General features: G+C 41.5%; 1 protein-coding gene across 1 annotated transcript in view; it reads right to left on the reverse strand.

Annotated features, from left to right (window-relative positions):
* The window catches only part of LOC110174899 (adenylate kinase isoenzyme 5), a 262,298-nt gene that overhangs the window by 188,809 nt on the left and 57,455 nt on the right, over positions 1 to 16,034 (reverse strand). Inside the window, exon 4 of the mRNA XM_020941015.2 lies at positions 12,399 to 12,512. Coding sequence (XP_020796674.2) covers positions 12,399 to 12,512 — 114 coding nt within the window. The remainder of the gene's footprint in view (positions 1 to 12,398; positions 12,513 to 16,034) is intronic.

A 16,034-nucleotide genomic window follows, 5' to 3' on the forward strand; every position in this document is an offset into this window, starting at 1 on the left:
ATTTTCTATCTGTTTGGAGGTAAATGAACACGTTAGCATTTAAATTTAGTTTTTTTTTTTTTTTGTTTTTTTTTTATAATTTTGTAACATGTCCTGTGTAATGGACACTTGAGACATTTGGTGTTAAATCCAAGTTAATGCCCTAAAAAAATAATAATAATAAAATTAAAAATGTGTTGATCAAAATGTATTTATTTATTTATTAGTTTATTTATTTATTTATAATATACATAGTGAAGCCACAAACTAACTCCTGTTGAGTTTTTTTCTTTTTTTTTCTTTTAATCCTGGACATGGTACTACCCTATAACCTCCCAGGCCTATTTATGCAGAGGAACCTATTCCCTCCATTAAGAGTTTATCTCAAAACACTTAAAAGATCGACTGGTTTACTCAGCGTCCACTGTGATGGACATAAATGAATGGGCCGGGGCTCAGAAGGTTAAAACATTTTCAAAACAATAAAAGATAACATGGTGATCTAAATATCAATTCATTGCACCTTTCAAGACACCAAAAGTACTTTACAGCGTGTTATTAATTTACTTCACCACCACAACCACAGCCACAGACGCCCTGGGGCAGACTGACAGAAATGTTACATAGTGGGGCATAGTGATTTGGGCCATCAGTGTTTTTTGTTTCCTTTTTGTAGTAAGTTTCGTAACTAGTATTTTTGGCTTAACTTATGTTATGGTTGATTTTTGCGTGGCTGTGCAGAGCCTATAAATACGTCTGTCTGTCTGTGATGCGCGCTCTGTTCCGCCCAGCCCCGCTCACCTTGCTCCAGACTCCATGCACGAGCCCTGAGTGTAGCCTCGCCACTGTCAGCCAGGTGCAGGGTGGGCTGCCATGTCCTGTTTTCGCTTTTTTGTCTTTAGTTACGGGTGCTGGCACCGGCGTTCTACGGCCCTGTACGGGGTTGGCCCAGTGTTGCACCTTTTTGTTCTGTTTGGCCGCCTCATCAGGCCCACCTTTCTGTTGTTACTTTTTCTTAGTTCTTTTTGGGCACGGGTTAAGGGTTTCCTTTTTGGTTCCAAACACCTACAAAATCAGAAAAAAAAAAGAAGACATCTCTAATTCTTAACTTTGTTTCCGTGTCCTTCCTAAGTATGTTGGGACAAACTTTTTACAGTTGTGACTAGGGATGGGCATTCAATGAAATTTCATTAATTGATCGTCTGGAGAATTAACGATCGATTATCGATTAATCATTAATGTTTTTATATTAAAATGATCATCATTATTATTACTTCTAATCTGCATAAATAAATTCAACTTTACAACATATAAACCGTAACCACTCAAGGGCCACATCAGGCCGTTTGACATTATAATGTGTTTAATGCAGGTTTGCACAAGTCTCACAGAAACTTTACTTAAAACCGCATGGCTAATTTGCATAAACTAAGTGAAGAAAAAAACAGCTCTTGTGCTTTGATGCGGTCAACTTCTGTCGGACTAAAGGACACGACTTAGTGGAATACAGGTTAGTGTGACCATATTTGCGTTTGTCAAAACCAGGACACCGTACGGGGGGTGTAAGGTGGGGCCTTGTCATCGACATTGAGCTACTCTCACCTGGCAAAGCTTTTTAAATTTTTTTTTTTTGAGGTCCCTGGCACCGCCACTGGACACGAAACATATGTGCCTCCTTTGTACACTGTGCACATGGCCTCACACTTGTTTCGACCGGGATGTAAAGCGGGGAATTTCTAGACCAGCTCAGGATCTGACGTGCCGTTATGGCCACAAGATTTCACTTTCAACTTGCACAGGCACATCAAAATATACTGGATCTTTAGTACTTCAGTATAACACATGTGCATTATGACTGACATCCTGTTCATAGCTGTATGATCGGCCTCACGTCTTCATTGTGACATTTCACTGTGTGGCCGGAAGCACGTTTTCACACGCTTGTTTTTATTGTCAGTTAATTGCTGTGTGACTTGTTTTAACCCTGAGTCTGGATTGTTTAAATAATCACAAGTAAGTAGAGAGCAGAGAGTGTTTTAAAACATCGATCTCCTTTCAGCTCACTGCTAAAATGCCATGTATGCATTTAGTGTATGGGAGTGGCAGGAACAGTGATGTGTTCTGTGTAATTGTATTAGAGGAAATGTCAGCTCACGCACACATCATTACTCTATAGGTCAATCTCAACCCGACGCATGTCACACTCTCTGCATTTCATTACAACAAGTGCAGTACGGGGGCAATAGGCTGGCTTCTATCAATCCTACAGTTTAAAGTTTATAGTTGGAAATACTGTATATGTGTAGGAATTGTATTACAGTCGTTCTCGCTGTATCACGGTTCACCTTTCACGGTCTCACTGTTTCCTGGATTTTTTTAGTGCAATTTTGCATTTTTTTTATTTTTATTTTTTTTACAGTGTATGAACATGTATTGTGTTCCTCCCGCTGCGTTCTCATTGGCTAAGGGACTCCTGTCTAATGTACAGTACAGAATGCGTTCAGTTTGACAAATTTACATAAATGTTCGATCTCTAGCAGTGTGATTCTGAAGTGCTGCATGTTTGCAAGTTTTCTCCCCGACAAAGCCACAATGTTGACAAAACTTTCTGCATCAACAAAGGCTCCTGCGGTCGCACCCAAAAGGCAGAGGAAGATGCAAACCATCGCACAAAAAGTTACACGACTGTAGCAGAGTCTTGCACCGTTCAGGTACCTGCAAATAGTTGCTGAAACCAGGACTTAAGAGACAGAACCGCGAGCCCACGCAGCAGGGTGGCTGTAAAGCGCGATCGGGCGATGGTCGCGCTTACCTCCATGAGGTGTGGAGCTGAGCTGGTCCTTTCTCCTGTGGTCACCTTCGAGTCTGTCCAGACTGTGAGTCCTGTTTCAGTCCTGTTTCAGTCCTGGTTTAGTCCTAGTTCAGTCCTGGTTTAGTCCTCCTCTTCAGTCCTGGAATCAATCCTAGGTTGATTCATTCAGTGGCGTATGCAGTGCAAAAGTTTGATATAATCTCGGGTTAACGTGCGGGTGCGGTGCTGTACTGTGCGGGTGCGGGTCTCCAAAAATGGACCCGTGCAGGACTCTGCGTTGTAGGACTCCATTACGGAATAAATGATTCTTCAGTTTGTTACATAAAGAAGGAGAAAAATAACAAAAGGACGACAGCAGCAATAAGTTTTAAGGAGGATGCAAAAACGGTTGTAACTGTCCTGTCTGAAAAAAGTGTATAAAGTGTGTGGTGAGGGGTTTTACAGACTTAAAACAGATTTAATAATTGTAAAATATAAAGATGACTACTTCGTGGATTTCACCTATCGCAGGTTATTTTTAGAACGTAACCCCCAGGATAAACAAGGGACCATTGTATTTTTTTAATATTAAAAAACACAGTGAAAACGATGAGGAACATAACGCGGAACATGTCTGGACATCTTAACGCAAGTATGCAACAGTAATGAACCTGATTTGATGGCAGAAATGCATAAAATGTGTCTGGTGATGATTCATGAACTTAAAAACTGCATCTATGACGTAACAATCCTGGGAAATTTCAACATGGAGTGTTTAATGATTCTCAGAGCCAAAGGACTTTTTTACAGAGTTCTGAAACCAGTGCGAATAAATCTAAATATAACTCCAGGTATGTTTTTAATGAGGGAACAGAACTCCAGCATAGTTAAAAACTTAAAAAAAGTAAATTTAGTATAATATGTGTCTCCTTCAGATTCAGTGTGTAACTCAGACAAACTTTGGACACAGTGGAGCCTCCTGATGTAAGGCACCTCTTACATCTCATTGATGAGCTCCAGGCTGTGTACTGACCTTGGAGCACAAACACAGATGCTCTGGATTTAATATTAAGTGAGATGGAAAAAACACAACTTGGCAACTCTATGAAACTCTGGGTTTAGTTACCGTGCTACATACAACACAACGAGATTGTTTTCAAAAGTAATTCATTATATCAACTTCTTGTCTCATCTCGATCTGCTGGACCTCATCTTAGCTCATGGAGATTGGGTCCCATCCATGTTTGTCATCCTCATTTTTTATAAAAAAAAATAAAAAAAAAATAAAAAATGTAAATCTGTTCAACTGGACAAAAGTTTTTAAATGGAAAGAAATGTATTAGATTTAAGTATGGTAATACTTTAGTTTACGGACCACATATTAATAGCTAATTAAGTGGTCACTGGTTTACTAATTAGTTACTTAACTATTAGTTGGTATTAATCAAACACTTATTATTACTCCACTACTTTAATAGGAAAAAATAGTTAATAGGTTAGTACTCGCAAAATGTGGCCTTAGACAAAAATGCATTGAAAGTAATTTATAAATACTAACAAAGCTGTAATTAAGCATTTATTATGTAGTTTACTATTAACTAGTTATTAATATGTAAGATATTACATGACTATTGCAGTGATTTTGAGTTACTCTCACCAAAATAACAATTAGAAAATAAAAATGCTGAACTTTTGCGCGGTATATGGATGGAACCAGGACTAAACCAAGCTTAATCCAGGACTGAACCAGAACTGAATCAGATCTAAACCAGGACTAAACCAGGACCAAACCAGAACTAGGGCTTGGAATGTAAGACTGTCCCTGAGAGAACCCCAAGCCCGTGAAGCAGGATGTCTGCAAAGCGCGATCGGGCGTCAGCTGCTTATAGCCCCGTGGAGAGTGGAGCTCTGTGCTGATCCTTTCACCAGCGGTTACCTGACTGTCTATGCGGGCGCACCTACAGACCCGTCCCAACACTTGGAATCGTAACGATGGTGCTGATATCATGCTGATTGTATGAAGAAAAATGAAAAACTCACCACTTCAATCCAAGTTAAAAGTGCTTTGTAACACGTGTTACTGACATTTGTACCGAGTAAAATATTGCCATTTTTTCCCTGTGATGCTGAACATCACTGCGTTACAGCAAAAAGCAATAGATTACAGTAAATCACACGTTTCTCCCAATATAAGTAAACATATGTGGAACGTTCTACCACGTAATGACGTTCCCTCATCAAAAACAAGCCTTTCTGATGTCATCCATGCATGTTTGAGTAATCTAGTGATCTCTCCCAGGCCCTATTCAAACCCTGCTTATGGTTAGCTGAACAGTCCTACCCTAAAACTCAGTCCACAATCCTACATCACCCACGCTCCCACACGACAATTCTCCATAAATACAGAAAAACATGATACAAAATTATACAACTACAAACCTAATGTGATGCGCAGTAGTTTCATTAGTGGGATGCACGCTGATTGAAGTAGATCACATGTTAATCTCGTGATAATAATTTTGTATACTCCTCCTTGTAATACTTTTTAACGTTTTTTTTCTAAACTTTTCATCAAACTGCCTCTTAAGTGATACAGAAAAATGATTAGAAAAACCCTGTCCTATGCATTTTAAGGGATTCTTTTTTTTTTTTTTTCTGTCCACCAATTTGTTTCCATTAAACTGTAAGAAACGACTATCTTTGATCTTGCTGCTCAGTGGTGCTCAGTGGACAGTGTAATCCTCCATCTTGTGTCTTTAGCCCCAGTGGAGATAAGAGGCTGTAATGACCGTGGAGCGAGGAGTCCGCTTCATTTCCATAGCAGCTCCTTAGGCTCGTTTTGTGTCTGTGAGGGGCAAACACTCCAGCTGAGATCATCCACAAAACTCATCCAAACTGGCTCATAAACTCAACAACTCTGCAGTCAATAAATGCTGTGCTGAGTGGAATATAAAACAACTTTAATACAAGTCTGTGTCTGTCAACTTGAGCTGCAACTAATGATTATTGTGGCATTTGAGTGGTCAGTGTGATCACTTTTTAAATCAATATACTAGTAAATATATTTCTAACTAAACAAAGGCTGATTGAAGGTTACAAATAATAGGGTCGAAGGCTGTATAAAGACAAGCCCTGTTGTTTGGTAAGTCGACAAAATAGAGGGTGTGGCAAAGCTCCAAAAAACTATTAAAGAGCCCATCTCATGCAAAATCAACTTTTCAGAGCTTTCTGCCTTCTAAGAGTGATGTGTTGGCCTCGTATATGTCGCCGAAGTGGTTTTTAGATTGATTCTGCGTTGTTTTTTTAACAAATTGCAGTGTATTTCTGCCACCCTCCCACATGACAACGAACTAAAACTGCTACAACGATGACGAGGCCAGGTACACCTATGACGCGTTTGACGTAGCAGAAGGCGCTTCACACCTGCCCCCCTCCACCGCCTCCACCCCGCATCGGCTGACAATTCCCACATGAGCGCCTAAACAAAAGCAACAGCAAAAGCTCATTGTTCTACACTGCTGTGTACACGACATAATGAGTTAATCTACTAGTGTTTATTAATACTTTACCAATCAGTAAAGTTCAGCTGATGTGAACGTGGTGCTTGCTCTTCGTGCACCTCAAAGTCCTCGTCCGATTCCGGGTCCAACACATGCGGCTGAATGCGCTGTATCTCCATGATGAATTAAAGTTTATTCCTGCCGCAATCAGGGTGCACGCCTGTCTCTCCCTCCCTGAGATGGCGGAGGAAGGGCGGCTCACTCAGAGTCTACGTCACGTTCGGAGGGTGAAGCCTGTGCTTTCTCAGGACGGGCGGGGGATGAGCAATAGCCGTTCTTTCAAAGCTCCTGGTCTGTGACTGTCTCCAAGAAATCAGTAAGATTTCATAACTAATGTGTAATGGATGTTCCAAAACCCAAATTGTGCTTGTATATGTGCAGAAGATACAATGTGAAAAGAGTTATTTTGCATGACATGGGCCCTTTAAATGTCTCTATAATATCATCTGTGGGGACCTTCTGTCTAACCCCGGAAGGCAGAGAGTCAAGTTGGGTACCCGCGGGTGACGAGGGGGTGAGCCCAGGCCAGGCTACCCACAAACCATGCCTGGCTTTGTTACGTTTCCGAGTGTCGGGAAGGGCCTGGAGGTTATGCCTGTGCAGACCGTTGGGAAACCGCAGGCTGGCGCAGAGCTCCGTGCCCCATGGAGTTAAGTGCAGCTGTTGCCTGATTGCACTTTGCGGACACCCTGATCTTCGTGCTCGGGGTCCTGTCCAACCAGATGTCCATGAAGGCTTAAATGTCTTCAGAGGCCCACATTTGGCCACGGTTCATAGTTCGCCCCATGTCTTCTTCACTCACCACAAACAGGAAATGAAAATGATGCATTTTGAATAGCTGGTTTGGACCTACTGTCTATGGTTTGGACCCGAGTTTGTGTTCTCATCAGAGGGACCACACCAGAGTTTGACATTTGGTGCACAGTCAAGCAAAACGAGACCGCAAAAAGGAGTCTCATGGTCTTGTTCCTCTTGATTTAGTGCAGATCCGAGTAGGGCTGTCGCTGTTGTGATGCGGTATAGCAGCTCAACAGTGCGGTATGCAGTGATATCGCACTCCCTCCCCCACCCCCCATTCCCTGGAGTTACAATATTTCCAGCGGCACTGAAAACTCTCTCTGATGATGCACTTGTTGTGCCAACGCACCTGTACCTTTGTTGTCGTGTGGATATAGTGTGTGTAGTGTGGGAGAAGTAACATTTGGGTTTGGAACAAGTGCTGCTGCATCTCTCCAGCTCTCACTGTGGCAGCTCGAGTCAGAGTCCTGCACCAGGTCGGGTACCTGCGGACTGAAGAGAGAGAGCCCCTATCACGAGCACACGGAGCAGGTGCCTCTAAAGTACGATCGGACGACGGCCGCACTTAGCTCCATGTGGCGTGAAGCTCTATGCCGGTCTTTTCGCCTGCGATCACCAGAAGGTCTACGCAGGCACACCTTAGTCCTGGGTTATCAGGGGCATGGGCAGTAACTGGGTGGAATGTTAACGGGTCCTTGTCTCTAAAAAATGGTGCAGGACTCAGGTCAGGGTCGGGTCACGCTGATCACATGCGGTGATCGCGGTGGCCCAACATTCACCACGGTGGACCTCTTAGTACCGCGGTGATTCATTTTTGTGCTTATTGCGACAGCCCTAGATCCGAGTGTGATTGATGCTTTCACACCAACGAAAACGAACTGAACTACGAGCTTCTGTTTGGTGCGCACAAACTCCTGTAAAACTAATTCTGAACCAATTAATTGACTACACCACTAAAGGACTACAGCACTACTACACTAAGCTGAATAAATCCTGCCCCAAAGGAAGGAGTTTTAAAGAGAAACTTCTCTGCCTTTGTTTACGTGTTAGCCTCCTTATGTGGGTGCTTATACCACTACTGCAATTCGCCTGAGTCTCCTTCACTACTGTTAAGTACCTGATAAGCCTGATATCTCTCTTGACTAAAGTGTCGGGATACTCCAGTACACACCTCCTTTTGCTTAATTAAGTATTTGATTGCTTATTTGGATTAAAGAGCTCATATTATGCTATTTTCTGATCTATGTTATAATGCCGTTTCCTCATGTTCCCTTCAGTTAAGCTCTGGAGTTACTGAACTAAAGGTAAAAGCTGGCTGTTAACTTGAAAACCACAGTTTCATGATATCACAAGTTGGAATAAAGCTGCTCCAGTGTTGAGCTTAAAGGGCCCATTTCATGCAAAATAACTCTTTTCACATTGTATCTTCTGCACATATACAAGCACAATTTGGGTTTTGGAACATCCATTACACAATATTTATGAAATCTTACTGATTTCTTGGAGGCAGTCACAGACCAGGAACTTTGAAAGACCCGCTATTGCTCATCCCCCCACGTAGCTGCCGACGTAGGCTCTGAGTGAGCCGCCCTTCCTCCGCCCATCTCAGGGAGGGAGGGGGAGACAGACGTGCACCCTGACAGCGGTAGGAATAAACTTTTATTCATCATGGCGATACAGCGCGTTCAGCCGCATGTGTTGGACCTGGAATCGGATGAGGACTTGGAGGAGCACCGCGTTGACATAAACATTACTGATTGGTAAAGTATTAATAAACACTAGTAGATCAACTTATTATATTGTGTTCACTGCAGTGTAGAACAATGAGCTTATGCTGTCGCTTTTTTGTTTAGGTGTTCATGTGGGAATTGTCTGCCGATGCGGGGTGGAGAACGGTGGAGCAGGGGAGGGGGGCGGATGTGAAGCGCCTTCTGCTACATCAAACGCGTCATAGGTGTATCTGCCGTGTCATCATTGTAGCAGCTTTAGTTCGTTGTCACGTGGGAGGGTGGCAGAAATACGCTGCAATTTGTTAAAAAAAAAAACACTGAATCAATCTAAAAAAAACACTTCGGCCACACATCACTCTTAGAAGGTAGAAAGCTCTGAAAAGTTTATTTTGCATGTTAAATGACACAAAACAGAACTTTGGATATGTTTTTGAGGAGGTAACAGCGTTCTAACATGGCTAAAAGCTGTCAAGAATCTATTTTGTATAATATAGGACATAAAGTGTGTAAATAAACTACTACTTGATGAAGTACATGTAGTGCTGGAGCTGAATGAGGTATGCAGCTGTGTGTTGCGTTTTGTCTGAGTGGAGTAGAGACCTGCCTGGACCTGGACCACCCAACACATCTGAAAATACATCTGCAGCGGTCCTTTTCCAATCCCACTCACTGATCCAGCCTAACCCCAGCCTCAGCCCTGATCCCCCATCTCAGACCCCACACAGAAGAGGACAGAGCCGGCCTGATAGCCGCCGTACTCCAAATAGGAAATCGGCATGGGCGTGAATTGGTTCCATCGAGGTCTGGGTCCAGTTGACTTTCAAAAAGATTCAGAGCCCTCTCTTCTGTAACTGCGGCTCTCAGGCTTGTCATTATGTCCTTAAAGCGGGGGTATTAGCTTTCTACCATCTTATAACGTCGTTCCCTCATCAGAAACATGCCTGAAGAGGTTTTAGAGTGGGGCCTTATGGTCAAAAACGAAAGTGAAAATTACAAAACATGTTCATATGTTGTTTTCGGCAAATACAGCATTTTCAAAACAACGAAAAGTAACATGACCTAAATATGTAATGTGTTAACAGTTAATACCCTATAGAAGTAAAATATCCTCAAGTTTCCTTTTTATCCACATCACATGATCCTGGTGTTTTTATTTAGCTGTTTTCTTAGTAAATCAAGATATGAAGCATTAGCGGCAGGCTTGATTGACAGTTCACACGCCTCATTGCTAAGCGGCCACCCCCTGCAAGTACCTTCAACACTAGTGTCGTAGAACTCGAGACCAGTCTTGGTCTTGAGACTGACCTCGAGACTGTTTTTTTAATGGTCTTGGTCTCGTCTTGGACTCGAGCGCATTTGGAATTGGTCTTGTCTCAGTCTTGAAGGTGCATGGACTCGGTCTTGTCTCGGTCTTGAAGGCGCTTGGACTCGGTCTTGTCTCGGTCTTGAAGGCGTTTGGACTCGGTCTTGTCTCGGTCTTGAAGGCGCTTGGACTCGGTCTTGTCTCGGTCTTGAAGGCGTTTGGACTCGGTCTTGTCTCGGTCTTGAAGGCGCTTGGACTCGGTCTTGTCTCGGTCTTGAAGGCGCTTGGACTCAGTCTTGTCTCGGTCTTGAAGGCGCTTGGACTCAGGTCTTGACTGACCTCGAGACTGTTTTTTTAATGGTCTTGGTCTCGTCTTGGACTCGAGCGCATTTGGAATTGGTCTTGTCTCAGTCTTGAAGGCGCTTGGACTCGGTCTTGTCTCGGTCTTGAAGGCGTTTGGACTCGGTCTTGTCTCGGTCTTGAAGGTGCTTGGACTCGGTCTTGTCTCGGTCTTGAAGGCGCTTGGACTCAGTCTTGTCTCGGTCTTGAAGGCGCTTGGACTCAGTCTTGTCTCGGTCTTGAAGGCGCTTGGACTTGGTCTTGACTGACCTCGAGACTGTTTTTTTAATGGTCTTGGTCTCGTCTTGGACTCGAGCGCATTTGGACTTGGTCTTGTCTCGGTCTTGAAGGGGTTTGGACTCGGTCTTGTCTCGTACTCGAGGTCTGACACTGGATGAGTGCGGTATATTTCATATTTCATTAGGCCAATGGTGTCGGCAATAAACGTGTACTGGTGTGCGGGAGTGTGCTTCTTACTGCAGCCTGTGCACTCGTATTTTTAAAAAATAAAAATCCTACCCACTTTACTCACTTTGAAACAGTTTTCTGTAAAGTGACAGTGGAAGTTCTCTTAAAGAAGGGGTTCTCAAACTGTGGGTGAGGGTCTAAAAAAGGGGCAGAGAGTGTTTCAGTGTAGTACAGTTTGCATGGCTTATTTTAAACTTAAATGAACATTTAACAGATAAAATGAAGATAAATCTATAAAAACATTGATATAAATGTGCCAAAATAACAGTAAAATACAAATAAATGTAGAAATTGACAACGATGGTCTTTATTTGGTCTCGATGGGCCGTGGTCTCGGTCTTGTCTCGATCTCGACCTTTAAAAGTCTCGGTCTTGTCTCAGTCTTGATTCTCAAAGGTCTTGGTCTTGTCCTGGTCTCGGGACCCTGTGGTCTCGGACAGGACTTGGTCTCGATTAGTGCGGTCTTGTCTACAACACTATTCCACACCCTGGCTCCTGATTGGCTCTCTGGTTGCTATGAAACAGTTCCAAACATAGACATATATAGTACAGCTGCTATAACTGTCAGTTTAAGCCTGAGTTGGCTTAAACTGACTTGAGCCGAACAGTAGAGCATCAGTATGTGTCATTCTTTCGCTGGGTTTCAGATGACACGCCAACATTTTCTAGGTCAATATTATTTAATACACATGGGAGGCAGTTGAAATTAATGTTTTTAAAATGCAAATTTTTGTTGTAATACAGTGTAAATTTTGTGTTTACAATTTACTGTGTGGGTTGTGTAATTAATAGAGAAAACTGTCTCTTACCCCTCGCGTGGAAACATGAAATCATCATAATAATAACTATAATTGAATGTGAAAAACACATATTGATACTTTTCAGCTGATTTAATCAACATTCCCTGGGTGTTAACATAAACAGGATCAATGCTCCTCCTTTTGTTTAAATCGATCTTTATTTTTACTTTTTTTTTTTTTTTTTACAGTGTTTGCTCATGTCTACATTGTGTCTCCATGGTAACTACTGCAGATTCCACCGTAGAGATACAAGCAGAACCCCCCCAGCATGCTAAATATACAGTCTAAGGCAGGGATGGGCAATTATTTTTTTCCCAGGGGGCACATGAGATACAGAAAATATGGTGGAAAGCCGGGCTCAAAATGCTTTAACTCACTTCTGCATAACATTCATTGTATTTCTGTATAAAAAGCAGTAAATAGGATTGTTTTGATGAGCTGGTAAGACTGGTAAGAGTACGTATTATGTCTAAGCAATGAAAAAGAGAGGCTACCTAACAAAATATATAATTTAAACAAACGAATTTAAAATAAAAGCAATGCAGCTCCAGTCCATGCATGAGGTAAAATTATAAAATACAATGCCCAGGTCTGGTCTATGGTCTGAGTGCTGCCCCCTGCTGGACTCACCTGGTCTTCGAAGGACAGCGCCTGCCCCACGTCTCGAGGAAAGCCGTCTATCACGATCCCATTGGCCTCGGGGATTTTCATGATCTTCTGCTTTATCTCTGTGATGGTGGTTTCCTGCAAGACACAGCAACACGATACAAGTTAAACGCCTTTGTATAGAGCAACATTATTGAACGTCTTACATCGCGCTGTTTTCTGATTTATGTTATGATGTTTCCTCACCAAAAACAGACCAAGATTTGTGTTGTGTTCCATTCGCACATGTTTGAGTAACACTTTATTATTAGTCTGTTTACATCTACAAGTTTCAAAATGCTCCATTCGACCTCATGATCAACCACCTTTTACTTTTAGTTCAATCCTAGTGAAGGTGTATGGAGTTTAAAAACACAGTGGAGCACGTCCTGTATTACCACATCCCAAAGAAAAGTGTTTTCAAATTAAGAGAGGAACTAAATACGCAAGGTTTGTGAGTTAATCATGTAACAACATTCTAAAACTGAAACTAAAACTGAAAACGCACAGTTCCACCTTGTGATGTCATGTGGGAATACAGGAAGTGCTCCGCTGTGTTTTTAAACTCCATACACCTTCACTAAGAATCATTTGGATGATTTCTGCTCTGAAATTACCAATCTCTACTGAACTGAAGGCAAAGGCAGCTACTGAAATATATTCCATAGAATGACTGACTTTTTCTACGACTCAAAGGACATTTTTGCATTAAATGCTGGACATAATGGTTGAATTATAAACAAAAAGAGACTTGACTTCTACATCCTTATTGCAATGGATCAGTGCCCCAAGCTTCGTATTTGTTTGTTTGTTACAGAAAACTTGAAAAACTGAATAAATAAAAAGTTAAAAGTCTGGAATTTTGGACACTGGACCTCATTTCCTAGTGAGCCGGAGTGTTGGAGACGTGTGGAGACACTTTTTTAAAATATTCCATCCAGTCCTTGTATTTGCAGAGGTCGCTGGTGCTAGGCTAGTGCATGTCAATGGCCATAGTTATCCTGCCACTAAAAACAGTCTTACCCACTCCACAAAACACCCGAAGCAAATCTATTATTACGCCAGACTTTTGATGTGAATGTCTGTGTTGACAGAATAATGTCTGAAATAAAACTAACCTTGCATCGCATGAATCTTCGCACGTTGAGGGACTATTTTCTCATATATCAGTCCGCCGCTGCCGAGCTTTCTATCAGGAAGTACAACTCACTGCTGCTCAGACATAAATCCTTCAAATGCAAGGTTGGTTTGACTTCTAAAATTATTCTATCAACACAGACATTCACATCGACAGTCTGGTGTAATAATAGTTTTGCTTCGGGTGTTTTGTGGAGTGGGTAAGACTGTTTTTAGTGGCAGGATAACTATGGCCATTGACATGCACTAGCCTAGCACCAGCGACCTCTGCAAATACAAGGACTGGATGGAATATTTTAAAAAGTGTCTCCACACGTCTCCAACACTCTGGCTCACTGGGAAATGAGGTCCAATGTCCAAAATACCAGACTGTCCCTTTAACTTGAAAACTACAACTACATGAAATCACAAGGTGGAACAGAGCGAAGGATCACTCAAACATGTGTGAGTGAAACAAAACACAACTCCAAGTCTGTTTTTGATGAGGTTATAGCATTAAAACAGGACTCAAAGCTCACAAGAGTCAATTTTGCATAATATACGACCTTTAATGCGGAGGCTATGCAAGAAAAAAATAACCCTGCATTACAGAAAAAAAAAACAAACAAAAAAAGAATAATAGTAATTTCAAGGTCTGTAAGAAATTATTGAAAACAGGACTAATCAGCAGAATGTGAATTATTAAAGAAACACTGCAATTCTTCCAAAACGTTTTTCATTCATTATAAACTGCACTTCCAGACTCAGATTAGGGTTGTAATTTTCCGCTGGCTTCACTTCTGTGTTTGAAACGCTAAACCACGGCAGCACTGACTGAGGACAGACTTCTGCAGCCAACTCCACATTTATGCAAGATCAACTTTTTAGAGCTGTGTGTTGATATAGGTGCTATTTATTTATCTAAGTAACTACCGAACAGCTTCACGTAAATAAACATTCAAATATTATGACTTATACGCAGTGTTGGGGAGTAACAGATTACATGTACCAGAGTTACATAATCAGAGTACAAATTATGAGTAACTGTATTCAGTTACAGTTACTGTTTCAGTGAGTGGTAATTGGATTACAGTTACTTTGTTGAAATAAATGGATTACACAGTGGTATTTTTCTGTTTTCACATTTCGGGGTATTCCTTTTTTTTTTTTTTTTTTTCTCAGTAATTCCACTCATCACCGGACACTAAACCTGGTCTAAAACCAGGTCTAAACTAGGTCTAAACCAGTGCTAAACCTGGTCTAAAACCAGGTCTAAACTAGGTCTAAACCAGTGCTAAACCTGGTCTAAAACCAGGTCTAAACTAGGTCTAAACCAGGACTAAACCAGGACTAAAACCAGGACTAAAACCAGGTCTAAACCAAGTCTAAATCAGGTCTAAAACCAGGTCTAAACTAGGTCTAAACCAGGACTAAACCAGGACTAAACCAGGTCTAAACCAAGACTAAATCAGGTCTAAAACAGGATTTAACAGGACTAAATCATGCTGCATGGCCCGTGTCTCCTCCTCTTCTATCAATAATATTTTTAATACGGTTAAGTAAAGACTGGGCTTTTTTATCGTCTTTTAACAGACTTATGTGAAGATATCCTGGTCTTTGCTTCTCTACAGCAAATCAAGTAATCCAAAATATTCAGATTACGTTACTCATTTTAAGTAATTTAATGGATTATGTTACAAAGTACATTTTGGGGTGTGTAATCTGTAGGGGAACAGATTTTAAAAGTGACTTTCCCAACACTGCTTATCCGTCCAACCAGGATATCGACTGAATATCCGCTCCAGCAATTTTTTCAGTATCCCCGCTGATATCTAATGATGTTTCTTCTCCAGTTTTATTTCCTTAATCAGTGGTACACGCAAGATTCGGCAGCGTTGCAAAGTCATTTTGGTATAAACTGAAGAGTCACATCTACTTTTGTGAAGACATTTACAGTAACGCCTGCTCCCGCTGGGCACCGCAGGGTTCTGACGCACAAGCCACTGTATTTGTTTCTTTTCTTAAAGGTTCCATATTTTGCTAAATTGACTCTTGTGAGATATACAATGATGTTATGTCCTCAAAAATGTACGTGGAGTTGTGTTTTGTTTCATTTACATGTTTGAATAAGCTTTTATCATTATTGTTTTTTTTTTTCAGACTATAAAGTGCACCAGATTACAAGGCGTGATATCAATAATGTTGAATTCTCTCATCTATTTTCATACATAAGGAGCGCCAGATTATAAGATGCATTAAACGAAACAAATGGACGACACTTGAGATTGATCCCTTAGCCCAGGCATCCACGATCCATTGGCAGATCGTGGCATAACTCACCCGGCGTTGCCTCCCTGTCTTGGTGAATAAGTGTTATGAATGTGAATGTGGGTGGATAATTTAAGTTTGTTTTTTTATTTCCTACGAGGAGTTCTCAAATACACATTGAGTGATAAAGTATTTAATGCAGCTTTGAGCACATTTGTTTATGTTTTACAGAAACAA

Source organism: Boleophthalmus pectinirostris, unplaced genomic scaffold (assembly GCF_026225935.1).
Source record: "Boleophthalmus pectinirostris isolate CB_2022bp ecotype Guang Dong unplaced genomic scaffold, ASM2622593v1 HiC_scaffold_16, whole genome shotgun sequence".
NCBI classification, from domain to species: domain Eukaryota; kingdom Metazoa; phylum Chordata; class Actinopteri; order Gobiiformes; family Gobiidae; genus Boleophthalmus; species Boleophthalmus pectinirostris.